Raw genomic sequence first — 13,875 nt, forward strand, 5'->3', positions numbered from 1 at the left:
TAGTCCTGGTTGCTGTGTTTCCTGAATGGAGGCATCCTTTACAGATGTCTTTTGTTGTTTTTGGTTTTTTTGCCTCTTCCTGAGGCAAGAAGAGGGACCAGGTGTTTGTCCATCTCCTGCGTGGGAGGAAGTTGGTGGTTTAACTGACCAGAAAAATGGTATTCTTGAGCTGCAAGTCTTTAGAAGTAATTTATAAAGGCACTTGTGATAACTATAGTTGGACGACTTGCATTAATCTGAGGGTGATAAACTTTTATGAGCATTGGATCAGCTGTACACTGAGGAAAAATCTTCCAGTGTAGAAGACTTTTTTTTGAGAACACCTGAGTCATCTGTTTGTGCTTGATCTGGTTTTGTGGCTTGGTGGAGCAGAGTGCTTGACAAATATTATTATAGAACAAAAAGTTACCAAAATAAAAAACTGAAAGATCTAATTTCACTTTTGAGTAGCAGATACAGTCAGGGTTTTCCTTGGGAATTTGAAGTTTGTTTCTTGCCACAGATGAGAACCAGAACTGCTGAAGTACCATAGAAAAGGAACTGCCAGATAGAAAATAAAAACCAATTAGCAATAACAGATTTAGGAGTTTCAGTTTGGTTTACATAACTAATATCTTAATTTGGGGTAAAGCTCAGTCAAACAAATACACTGACTATTCTGAGATCAAGCAGTCTCTTAAGATGTGAATGCTAAATTACATTACATAAATACCTTGCATTTTACAAGTATTTTTGTGACTTAGCAAATAATTTCTTCAAAGTATTACTGAAGATGTAGCCTCACTGATGTTTAGGTCATTTAGATCTCGCAAGATAATTATTTATAAAATATTAATTTAATATTTTTGACAAATGTGGAATCTCATTACTAATATGTGTGTGCTTTAATTATTTTAGGAAATCTACCAGTGGTGTGGCTCCTCGTGCAATAAATACGAGCGGCTGAAGGCTACTCAGGTTGCTGTTGGCATTCGGGACAACGAACGAAATGGAAGGTCGAAATTAATTACTGTGGAAGAAGGGAGTGAACCAGACCAGCTCATAGAGGTATTGTAGTATGTGTACCAGCTACTGAAATAGCTGTAAATAAACTGTTTTTACACCTCAGGAACTAAACAGAATTTGGTTGAAACTGTATGTTTTTCAGGGACTCCAGGCAGTCAGATTTAGGTTGTGATATGCCAGCTTATACTTCTTTTCACTCCCTATCAGAGCAGTGTTAAGCTTATTGAGAGACAGAGTGAGATAATTAATAATCTGAGGATACTTTTTCAAGCTCTAAACATGTGCTTTTTTGAATTAGCAGTAGGGTGACTGAATCAACAGTATAGCTGATACCTGAATCGCACTGTCAGCTCCCTGTGAGTAAAGACCAGCATCAAGGTGAAACAGGATCAAACAGGAGGAAAGACATGGAATTCATCTGTCTAGGATGTCAGAAATGTAGCAAATTGCATGGGGGCAAGCACACTGCATTGCAAAACCACTTCTGTAACCAACTCTTACACACCTAGCCTCTTGTAGCTCTGCTGAGCCCCTTCCTTTTATGTTTAGAAAGTTTAACTGTTTACTGAAAGAAAAAAATATATTTTTTTTTAACTGACTTGATTAAAATTGATTGAAAAAAGATGGAGTTTTTAGATCTTGAAAAAATTAATGAGCACTCGTGTTGCAGGCCACATACTAAGAAAGGCATTGTCATTTGGCATCTGTGTTCTGGACTAAGCTTTTTCCATTCCTTCTCTAATAATAAGGAAGAGGGAGGCAGGGTCATAAAGCAGTCCTTCAAAAAGAAAGGAAAACATACAGTTAGAATATTATCTTGTACTTCAGATTAACTTTGGGAAGTAGCATTACTGGTGCATGCAGGTATACCATTATTTTTGATGGTGCTTACGTTTGGTTTTGTCACATGGGCTGTAACAAGCTAAAGCAGCAAAACATGCCAGCTGCTTAGCTGCCAGCCCTTGGTCATTCTGGCTCATGTGACCTTTTTGGATGATCTGTCCATCTGTCTGTGGAGACTTTTTACCTGTGGATATGATTACAAATGTGGCTGTGCACAGAGGTAGGGGAGGTGTTCCTGCCTGCAGTAGAGATTTTTTTCAAGGAAATAAAATTTTAAACACAGTCTTCCATTTGGATTTTTACTTATGTACAGACTTCTCACACTGTAGCTCATATTTTACACCTACAGCTTTTAAGAAAAGAACACAGGTTGACCATCAGAGCCCCAAATCTTACTCCTTACCCCAAATCATGGTGTGTGGTTGCAGCCTGCTGGGGGCTGTAGCTGGGTGGACCCGTGGGAACCTGCTGGCACAGTCCCCTGGCAGCATCTTCCTACTGCCAAGCCCATCCCTGCTGGAAGGTCTTGCACTTTGGGAGCATTTATCAGGTCAGCTGTGCTTTGCACCTCTTATCTGACTGAGGTACAGATGCAAAGCCAGACTCCTGTGGGGCTGGAGTAAGGCCAGGAGCTGGCTGTCCCCTCCCATGACAGGCTGTGAATGGCAGGGATATGCTGGCCTCACTCTTGCATCTGCTTGTCAGACTTTTTCATCTGTGTGCATCAGTTGTTTTTGAAGCAACCATAACAGGTGATTAAGAGCAGGAAAAAGGCCAAGGTTGCATTTTGATCCTGTAGTACATTGCTATTTTGTCAGGGAATAAATCTATTCTTCACTTGCTTAGCAATATATGAAGCTTCTGCTTTTCCTTTTGGATTGTGAGTATAGAGGGAATTAAAATAGTTACTTCAGTGTAAGTAGTTTCATGGTTTTTGCCATAACCAAGATGATGAGCCTGATTCATGTGAGTTTGTCAGCAGCCAGGGCTTTACCATCTGCTGGGTAGCCTTGCTTTTGGAAGTGCTGCTCACATAAGGGTATTTGCAGCTTGGCTGTGGCCATCCCACCCCAAGAATGTTCTGCTAATAACCCAGGAAAGTTAACCTCACAAACGTATAAAGCTTCTAATCCTTATTCCTGCCTAAATTGTATCCTGTCCCAGTGATGTTCATTTTGGTTTCTCCTTGCTCCCACAAAATTGTCTCTAACTTGCTGTAGGACTTGCTGAGGCAGACTGCTCTGAAACTACTAGCATTATGCTTGCTTCTCTCTGCATCAGGAAGGATGAATTTTTGCAATGTCCAGCTTGCTTAGAAAAATCTTGATTCTTCTAGGGAAAAGAATTTTGTTCTTTAAAGACTCGTTTTGTCATCCAGCATGGCACTGAAGTCAGAATGGTGTTTCCTAAAATTGTCTCCTCTGATAAATGTCAGGAATGATTCCCCCTCCTGCGAGTTCGAAATCTGCTTCAGCATCAGAAGCTTAATGTGCTTGTGGAGCACTACTACAACAGTGTTCACCAGGCAGGGGCTGACATACCCACCACAAGGACCAATGTAAAGAGCTGATAGTGATTTTATTCCTTCTCAAGCACAGAGTTGTATCTCTAGTCCTAATGAGTAAAGCAAGACTGTTGTACATCTGCCCCACCGTGGAGGCAGGAATCATAGGATCATTGAATAGTTTAGGTTGGAAGGGACCTTAAAGATGATCCAGTTCCAACCCCCCTGCATGGTCAGGGACACCTCCCACTAGACCAAGTTGCTCTAAGCCCCATCCAACCTGGCCTTGAACACTTCCAGGGAGGGGACATCCACAGCCTCCCTGAGCAACATGTGCCAGTGTCTCACCACCCTCACTCACAGTAAAGAATTTCTTCCTAATATCTAACCTGAATCTCCCCTCTTCCAGTTTAAAGCCATTGCCCCTTGTCCTATCACTACATGTCCTTAACATGGGCTGATTCAGCAAACTCTGTCAGACCTCTCTCCTTCCATGGGATTAGGAGAGGCAGCTGTGACCATGCCTGGCCTGGCTGGTATTTCTCAGCCTGCCGGCCCACTTTCCCCATGGGAGCTGGCTGGTAGCTGTGGGTGAGGTGAACTATGCTGACAAGGGCAGTTGCCTGCTCCCGACTACCATTTTTAGCAAGGACTTGGGAACAGGCTGGCACTTGAACAGTTTGCCCATGGGAGAGAGCTGTCTGGAGCATGCTGTAGAGCTGGATGAACCACTGTGGCAGGGCAGCATGGTGCAGTTTGCTTGCCCTAGGGAGAGGAAGGTGGCTAGAGTCTGGGTACTTGAGTAGTTTCAAGAGCAGCAAACCCTTTTTTTCATCTGCTGTAGTGACCAGGGGCTACTTGGGAACATTGTGACCATCCTGCACTCACACTTGGGAAATGCAGCACATCTGGAAAGTACAGACCTGCAGTGAGTGCACAGAGGTCCCAAAAGGTGCTGCAGGAATCAGTCGTTACCCTTGTGAAGACGAGGCAGAAACTTTCTGTGCAAGTACCTCAAAGGCATTTAACCTACCCAGTTTCACTTCTGTGTTTGCACTTCAGGTGAGGTACTGACTGGCAGGTTTAAATAAGCAGTGCTGGATAGAGTTGCTGCCTTGGAAATTTAAAAAATAAACTGACCACCTTGGACAATTGCTGCTGTTTCTTGCTCAGTAGCTGTGACAAGTCTCCACAGTTGCAGCTGCACATAGTAAAATTCACCAGTTGCCAGCTCTGCTCTGATTTTCTTACATAAACAGCTGAATAAAGTTACTCATTCTGCTGAGTCTTAGGTCTGAATGTTCAAATTGTGTTACAGGCAATTTTTCATCTGCATGGAACCACTCAAAAAAAATTGGTCTTGGTAATGTTTGATTCAGTTTGGTTGCTTTAAAGTGACCACATTAGGGTTAAAGCAAATTACGCTTCTTTTTTTTTTCCCTTTCTTTTTTGTTTTTTCTTTTCTTTAACCAATGAGAACACTGAATATGTAGTTTCAAAGCTCCCTAAAACCAAAATCATCTAGGGCCAGTTGCTAGCCCTGTCAGAAATCCCTTTGGGGCAACTGCACTGACACTGATTCTTGTCCTGATGGCTTGAGGTTGCAAGCTGAGATCTCACAGCATTACATTTATGATGTGATTTGGCTATCTTTAATTCTGCATTGGGGACAAAAGTGGAAAAGTTGAATTTTCAAAATAGTTTCCCATGATCTCATTATTTATTATTATGGGGAATGGGGAGTGGGATGAATGAATGACTGAGACACCCACTTTCCTTTCTCTGGTGAAGTTGTCTACTGCTTGGGTAGCCAATGTGTAAGCTGTGCCTCTGCTTTCAGAGTAATGGCAAATTAGACAAACAGGGAAGTTGCCTGCAGTAATTCAGGAAACACAGAAAATCAGTTCTGAGTCACCCAAGGAAAAGGTGCAAAGCCTCCAGTACTCCACACATAACACCTTGATCTGGCATCATAGCTCTAGACATGATAGAGGAGGAGAAAATCTTAGTATAGTTGGTTTAGTACATTTGTGTAATTTGAAATACTACATGCCCTAAAATATTTTTCAGCTTGGCACTACTGTTCTGACTGAAGTAGATTTACCTCCCCCATGACAGATTTTAAGTATCTGGGATTGCTGCAACCCTCTGTATGCAGGGTATATGACCCTATGACAAAGTAAAAGAATCTGAATTTTAGCTAAACTAAGTACTGAGTCTGCATCTGCATTTAGTCAAGAAGTGTTCAACTAACATCAGGATGGTTCTTGTTTTCTATGCAGTCCAGATTCTTGGGACTATTGGATCATTTCACCACAAATGGCTTCTTTAAAACTGCAGCTCTTGGTAGCCTGTTCTTGCTGCAGTTTTTTCTGCCGAGGCTTTTGTATCATTTTTGTAAAGGTTTTTGATGTCATGGCTGAAACAATAAAACCTGAGAAATGTACTGCTGAGGTCCAAAACCACAATAAAATGAAGGTTCATGCATGCTAGTACACATCTTTGAAAGCACTCTTCTGCCTTAAAAAAAAAAAAAACAACAAAAAAACCAATGGCTTTTGTTTACTCAGCATTTGCAGTTGTCGTGTGCCTGGTTTTGTCAGAGTTCTAGTGGCTTGAAACTGATGAGTGCAAACTCACTTCTTATATGTAAATATTGACCTAGTTTATATCTGTTTACTTACTGAGCAACAGAAGGAACCTCTTCCTCCTTTCTGATAACTCAGCCTTTCTCTTCTTTTTCTTTCAGGCTCCTAAGACATGCTTAATCCTGCGAATTCCTGAATGCCATTGTGTTCAGTGATGGTTAGTTTTGTGTGTGGTGTGAATAAATGCTACACATGGAGTTATGGGAAGGGCTTGCTTATGTTGCAGCCACTCATACCTTTCCACCTGTATAAGTGGAAAGGGACTGGTGGGACTACAGAATGCTAACAATGCTAAAATCTCAAGAGCATAGAACTAAGAATCACCCATCACAAATGCAAGTGACAGAGCTTTTCTTCACACCCAAATAATGCAAACACCACTAAAACACTGAGCTTCTGTAAACCTTAAACTAGCTGGGTAGGTGTCTGGGCATAGGAATGCAAGACCAGGACCTCCCCATCCTTTCTTGTTAAGTTCAGGGCCCTATGTATTGCTACACAACAAAGATGATTTCCAAGGACAGCACAGAGCACAGTGAAGTAGCTGGAAAAAAACTAAGGCTTCCTGTGGCTTGTGAGTAGTATAAATGGGTTGAACAGTGCAAGGGCTTGCTTCTCTGAAGGAGCTAGGCAGGTTCCTGCAGTCTTTGGTTCTGTCACATGGGTCATTGCATAAGGTTCCAAGAGGAGCGTGTGACCCACCAGATTGGTACCTGCTCTTTTCCCAGAGCCAGCAAGACTGGGATCTGCCATCACAGCTCTGTAAAAGCAAAAATTGCTATTGCTGCTCTCATAACATTTGCATTTCTTGTTGTTTTCCCCTTGCTTTTGGTTGTGTTACAAGGTCAAGTCATGCTGAGGAGAAGTTTATTTGTTTTGTATACAGAAGAATGCAGGAACAGGGGGGTTAGCGTGACTCAGGAGGGAGGAGTAATCAAAAGGCATTTGTTAGAGATTAAACAATTGTTTAATCATGTAACTTGTAAGCAGTTTTACTCAAATCCTATGAATTTGGAGGCTGTAAATTGCATATAACTTATGGTCCAGCCTGACCTGTTCACTAGCAAGAAAATGCCCAATATGAAAATATACTAACGAAGTCATGTTAGGCCAAAATGTCCGTGGCTTTGGGAATATGTAAGCCAAAGTAGTATCTCTTATTATCTAAAATGAGGCAGTTGGAAAAAATGGACAAGTGTCCAGGGAGTTTTGTGAAAGAAATACTGCAAATTAATTTCAGTCCCAGGGCAGAGGCAGTATTGAACATACGCGTAGAAAGAAGAATAAATGCCTTGAGAAGAGGGGTGAGGACACTGGAAATTGTACCAGTTCCCAGTGCAGAGTCAGTGATGCAAACACATGCACAGAAGTTAACTACAGTTTTATGAGAGTGCAAAGACTTTAGAAAACTAATGGGCAAAAAATAGCTGACTGATAGCTGTAGTTACTAGCTGTAGTTGCATAATCTATTCAGATGGACAGACAGTTCTCAGGCTGCTTGGAAATGATGGGTCAAATTTATGCCTCAGGAAAACAAACAGACTTCTTCAGTGGAATGGTTTTGGATATATGCAGGTGTCAGCAAAAACAACATTTGGGTCTTCAGATTTTGAGCAGTTAGAGTTCATAATTGTCCAGGGGGAAAAATACTACATGTGCTCATGTGCGTTTCACAGCAACATCTGTCCAGTCTGAGGAGTGGAAGTTTATGAATCATTACACTGCTTAATTAAAATTTTGATGGGGTGTGAATGTGGACACAAACCCCTTGCTCTGCAGGGAGCCAGTTTCAAGCTGTCAAAACCAGGCGTCCTGTTTTCTTTCTAATTACTGAGTGTTTCTACTTCATTAAGGACAGTCCTTTTTCTTGATGCAAATTTCCATTTAAGGGACTTAATTATGCAACCTGAACTCAGGCAAAACCCCTGTGGCTTGGATTTCTGTATAGCATAGCTGCTTTTCACCAGATGATCATTTGGCCCAGTGATTTCCCCAGGCCCAAGTAGAAAATTATCAAGGGTTTTGACTGAGAATGGCAGAGGGTAGTAGGAAGACTCTTCAGCAGCATCATGAGTTACCCATAATGTTCTTCCAAGCTGCAGTTTTCACTCTTGGCTGCCCGAAGCCAGGTATTTAAATGACAATGAACTGAGTAAGAGCTGCAGGTGATAAGTTCCTTGGAAAGTCAGGCTTTTAATTAAGTCTAAATATGAATTTCAGGGCATGCATTAGAAATTTACTTTGGAAAATGTTCAGGCATATTGTATGGCATGGCTTGAACAGCCCAAATAGCAGGTAGCTGAAAACCTGATTTCTTATGCTACAAGAGATGCTTCTATGCTAGGTATTTTAGTGGATTTCTAAAGTCATAATGAATTTTTTTGTGTGCTTGTAATTAAATTATAACATGTCTCATTTGCATGCTTGTGAGTGAGAAAAGCACTCATCTTTGTTAAGTTCCCTTCTTCAGCAGCTGTAGAGCTCGCAGGGTTACCACATTACTCAGTTATAATCCTGTAATTACATAATAGACTATTAATGGTTTTGCAATGGCTTTTTTCCTTTCTGTGCTAGACTATCAAGAAATCTATTGATGAAAAAAAACCCTATAATTTTCAGTTATTAAATGAGCTAATTAAGAAGACAAGGCCAAAGAAAAGAGTTGTTAGCAGTTATCTCTACATGGAGTTGTTTGCAGTTATTGCCATGTACTTTCCAGCAACAGGAGGATTTTGTGGAGAAGAACTTAAATGACAGTTTCCTTGCTGTATAAAAAACTCAGAGATATGCTGTTCCTGGAATCCTGCATCTCCCTAAAACAAAATACCTTGAAAGGAATTTTTTTGTTTTTCTTCCCACCAGGTCTGCCTTATCCCCAACCCCTGCACAGGGCAATTGTTGAGGGATCTATGCTCAATGTTACATTTGAATTTACTTCAGTGAAAATTCTGCACAGGAAGGGCTCAGGGAGCAAAATTTTGTACTTTACAGAGGAGTCTGCGTATGCACATATTGGTGTTCCCAAAACGGGTGATGTAATGAAAAAAGCCATAGAAAAAGTCCTCTCACATCTGGGGAAGGGTGAGCAGCTGTGTAGGAGAAACTGTTCCACATGCTGTGGGATCTGTTCCGTATTTCCACCACTGAGTATGTAATGCTGAAAAAATATGTAAATATAGTTACTGTGTTTACTGCAAAACATGTTATTAAGGCGAGGCCTTTTGCTTACATAACTGCCTATGACTTCGATACTATCTGGCTTTGCCTGTAAAAAACAAGAGGTAGATAAAATTATGTAAGATGGATTTAAATATTGTAGTAATCAGTGCTGCAACTTTTAATTTTCAAGAGCTGTAAATCATAGCCCCTTTTTTGAACGTTCTGGCTCTTTTACACAAAATTTGAGATGTAGGAACTTAAAACCAGGAATCAGTTAGTAGAGGGCACCTAAACCGTCAGGAGGAAGTTACTTTCAAAGGGTTAAGCAGGATGTTTTCTCCTGTACAACCAGCTGAAAGACACATTCTTGCTCTCTCTTTTTCTGACTTAATAAATATTTAATATATGTAAAGATTTAGCCAGAGCCTTTAAGGAAAACCTATAAAAAATAACATCTAATCTGCTTTTTTTAACGTTAGAATCCCTGTCTTTGCCCTGCCTTGGGTATTAGAGCTTGGGTGTCATAGCAGAGAGGTGATTCTCTGACATACCTGCTCTGTTGGGCTGTGTAAGACTGGAAATTCTGAGCTTGTGAATACAGCCATTGGTGCCACTGGGAAAATATTTCAGTGCCCTAAGTAGCTTTTCCCATCTTCACATCTCATGGACTGCATGCTGAAAACACCTTGCAGAAAACATCTTCCTCTGCTCACCCTGATGCTGCTGTGTACCAGTGCTGTCTGTCTCTCCCTCCAGACACTGTAGATCCTCTGAGATCACTGGTTTTATAGCAGAGGCTCTGGCTGCCCATCACCTGCTGCTTCCTCCAGCTCATTCCCTGCTGCTTCAAGCTTTGCCATACTCCTTTTTTTTTTTTTACCCAGTATTGATGTGGTCCATCCTACCACAGCCTCAGGACCAGCCTGCGTGGTACTGCAGATACCCTGCTACAAAAGTGAAGGCACTTTAAGGAGCAAAAAATTTGGAAGTTTTGTGGATTTTAGCAGATAAATAATTTTTGTGTCTGAGGCTCTTTGCTGGAAGTAATTACTGATTTATTTCCATTATTTTCCAAGACATAACCATGCACTGTCATCCAGTAATTAAGTTTTTTAATCCACAAGGCTTTCAAGTCATGATCTGCAAATCTACAAAGGCTTCAGTGTGTGCCAACCTACATGTCCCAATAAGGCAGAAAACCAGGCATCTCTAGCACGTGTTGGTCCCTGCAGGATTTGGTATCAAATGAAGATTAAACAAAGGAGTAAGATACAAAAAAATGAGGTAGAAAGGATTAGTGTAAATTAAGCAAACAAACAAAAAAAGATGTAGAGGTGGCTACTTCATGTATTTTTAATCAAGCTGCAGATCACTGCACAGCTCAATTCTCAACGTTCAGCAGCAGTAAGGGTTACAAAAAATCTGCTGCATTTGCAGTTACTGCCATTCACTCTCCTGGTTTCTGTAGTGTGTGTGTTCACAGTTCATCCTGGGGGCACCCTAAAACCCAGACATTTGAAGAAAACACAGGCTGGCAGTTTCCTCAGTTCACTTCATGCATACCTGATCTCAGTGTAAATAGCTACCTTAGATACTGCCAGTTGTGCAGTCCCAGCAGGACAGAAGGTAACTTGTTTTACCTCAGAGGCACACTATTGAAAAATATTGAATTTATAGCCTCAGGATGAGATCTATGTACTTTTTTTTGTGAACATGTTACACGTCACCTGTTTCACATCACCTGTTTAATGTTAGAATATTGTTATGCCACTAAAGGTTTTATATTTGAATTAACCCAGACAGATATGCGAAGTTGCAAATATTGTCTAAAAAGCTGACAAAGCCTAAAGCCCTATTTTTTAGGAAGTTAAACGTAGAGCTGTGAATAAAATTAGGATTTGCATTTGAAATTCCTGAGACAGCAGAAACTGGCTAAAAATGTAGGCCATAATTTATACATCAAAAAGTGCCAGGAGCAACTGATGGGTTTTGCTATTTTATAGCAAGCTGATCAGTCTTGGACCTTAGTACTTGAAAGCAATTTTGATAAATTACATGGTAAAACAAAGCAAACAAAAAAAAGTTAATGTGCTGGAACTGTTTGTTAGCATAAAACATCCTTGTGTCCACTTCTCAGTACATTATGGCTGTTTCCATTTTCAGTCTCTATTCACAGAGGTGGGAGCACTCCTGCTCAAGGTGAGCATGTGATGACATCTTTTGTTGCTGGAATTGCTATTGAGAGGCAATTTCAGGCAGAAATATAGTGAAAGGATTTTTCTTTTTCCTGTTGGGAGTGTAATTTTTTGTAAGACTAAGAATTTTTGCTGAGATTGATGTAAAGAATTCCAGGCTACACTAACCAGTGAAATAAACATATTCGGCTGTTCATAATGTCAAAAGCTGTTTTTGTCTCGACCAGAATATCCTCTGCAGTGGTTGTGCTCTGGCAGGATAACAAGCAAGCCAAAGTTATTAAAAATGAAGCTATGGTTGGCTATTTTGGTAGCAAAGCCCTAAAGCTACCTTTACCTGATGATCCTCTGGGCACACGTCTGTGCTGGTACCCAGAATAAGACAGGTGGTTACTGACCTGTATCATACACATCCCATCCTCTCTCGGCTGGATTTTTTTCTTTTACTGGCTACTGGAGTAGATATATTCTAAATATTTAAGTAGTTATATTCTAAATATTTGAGGCAGCATTTCTTTCACAGAGACATGTCCTGTGATGTTGTTCTCTGCTTTGAAGGTTAAAAATCTACCAATGAGTTTACACTAAGCCTGTAGTTCAGAGGTGTTGCAGAGAGGATTTATACTTTGTCACAGCATACATGTGTACCTTGAGTTTGCAGGAGCAGGATATACTTGCTTATGTCAGAATGTGCAAGAAAATAAATGATGAGGTACTAATCCTGATTGTTTTCCAAAGCAATAAAATGTCAGGCTCACAAGACAGCTTTAAGTTGTCTAAATGTCTCACTTTTTTTTTTTTTCTTTGGGCTTAGCATATAAAGAGGGGACTTTGGGTGGTTTTGAGATCTCACACTTGGGATCACAGCCACAACAAACAGCTCAATTTCAGACCCAGAAACCTAACCTAACCTGTGCTCAATCAGAAGAAACACAAACACAGTGCTAGTGTACACAAGTTGAACTGCACAAAACTCCTTTTCTCTTAATTAACCTTCACCTGATGTGTTCTTCGAGACCTGTTTTCCTAGTTGAATTTTTTGCCTCACTGAACTCTTCAAACTTCTTGCTCCCATTAGATGAGTATCAACTATTTTAGGATGCAGTGCTGGTTTCTTCAGTTATGAAGACAGTATTACTAAATTTCTTATTTCAATGAGTTTATTTTAAATTATTTACTTTGTCACATCTCTGTAGATCAGAAATCATTTGTCTCATTTCTTCTATTTTTTATAAGGACAATGAAGTGGAGTTTCACTTGTCAGTAAAGGCTTTGGCTCTGTATTTTGCACTTCTCTGAGGAGGTGCCAGTATTTATTATAGAGAAGAGCTTGGGCAAATGAAAAGGGATTATGGTTTTGCAGACAGAATAAGCTACATTGCATTTACTGCAAGATAAAGGTGAACGTGGGCAGTTGTTGTAGAGGAACTGATGTGTTCTGTTGGTTTCTACTACAATATTCTTGCAGAAACCTAAGCATGTCAACAGAAAGGTTTAACAGAACTTAAAACCCCAGAACTTTTAAAATTAATGCATATTTACTTCCTACTATACCCCCCATAGACAAGATCTAAAGGTATGGAATTAATGAATAATTTTGATAAATCAGTGGTAACTCGGCTGTCATTGAAAGATAAGCTGGCATTAGGCTACAGCCATATAAAGCAAGGGAAGCTCTGCCACAGCCAGCTGTGGGCATTTCTTATTCTGAAATAGCTGTAAAGGAGATAAAGGCTCCAGTGGCTGAACAACCTCATGTATACCACAAGGTTAGAGTGTGCACACTATGTCACTGTAGGTCACTGTAGGATAGCAGCACTACACCTGCGTACACTTTCCCTGAGCAGAATTGCTCATGTTTGTCTCCAGGACTGATAAAACTGCATGCAGGAAGCAATGGTGGGGAGAGGATAAACCTCAGTCTGTGGCTGAGCAGCAGAGAGCAAAGGAAAGGTGGTTTAACACCTTCATCTGTCAGTGGCAGATGAAGTGATAAGAAGAGTTTCCTGTTTGGAAATCAGGAGCTGCAAGGAAAGATGCAGCTCAAAGCATGAGGAAGCTGTGACATGGGTATGGTTTCAGGGCCTCTAATTATTACTTAGATTACTTCTACCACAGTAAATAACAATAATGGTTTTTAAAAGTGGTTACAAAACCTATATGTACACCTGTGTGGGAGGTGTACCTGTGAGAGGTATCGTTTGGAGTTGCCAGTATGGTTGGATGTCCAGCAAAAAAATGTGGCTAGGCTGTGTGTCTCAAAAAAAGGCATTGCTGTTTTCTGTAGTCTATAGTGGGTCTGTGAATCTGAATTCTTTGCAGGCTTGTGAGTTGGGGTCCCAAACCTCAGAGCAGCCTGGGAGAGCCAGTCTAGGGCTGTCAGTACACTGGGTCATAAGATGTAAAGACCCAGTGGAGCAGCCTGACTGTGTCTATAACAAGAATTACCTGAACAAGACCCTGTCGATAGCTACAACAGGATTTGTGTGAAACTAAGAGTATCTGGAAATAGGAGGACTCG

At 40.7% G+C, this 13,875-nt stretch overlaps 1 protein-coding gene across 2 annotated transcripts in view; it reads left to right on the forward strand.

The window, feature by feature from the left end:
* The window catches only part of SCIN (scinderin), a 48,415-nt gene that overhangs the window by 17,937 nt on the left and 16,603 nt on the right, over positions 1-13,875 (forward strand). For both annotated transcript variants that reach the window (XM_071735343.1, XM_071735344.1), the window contains one exon: positions 898-1,047. In XM_071735343.1, coding sequence (XP_071591444.1) covers positions 898-1,047 — 150 coding nt within the window. The remainder of the gene's footprint in view (positions 1-897; positions 1,048-13,875) is intronic.

This window comes from Heliangelus exortis, chromosome 2 (assembly GCF_036169615.1).
Source record: "Heliangelus exortis chromosome 2, bHelExo1.hap1, whole genome shotgun sequence".
NCBI lineage: Eukaryota > Metazoa > Chordata > Aves > Apodiformes > Trochilidae > Heliangelus > Heliangelus exortis.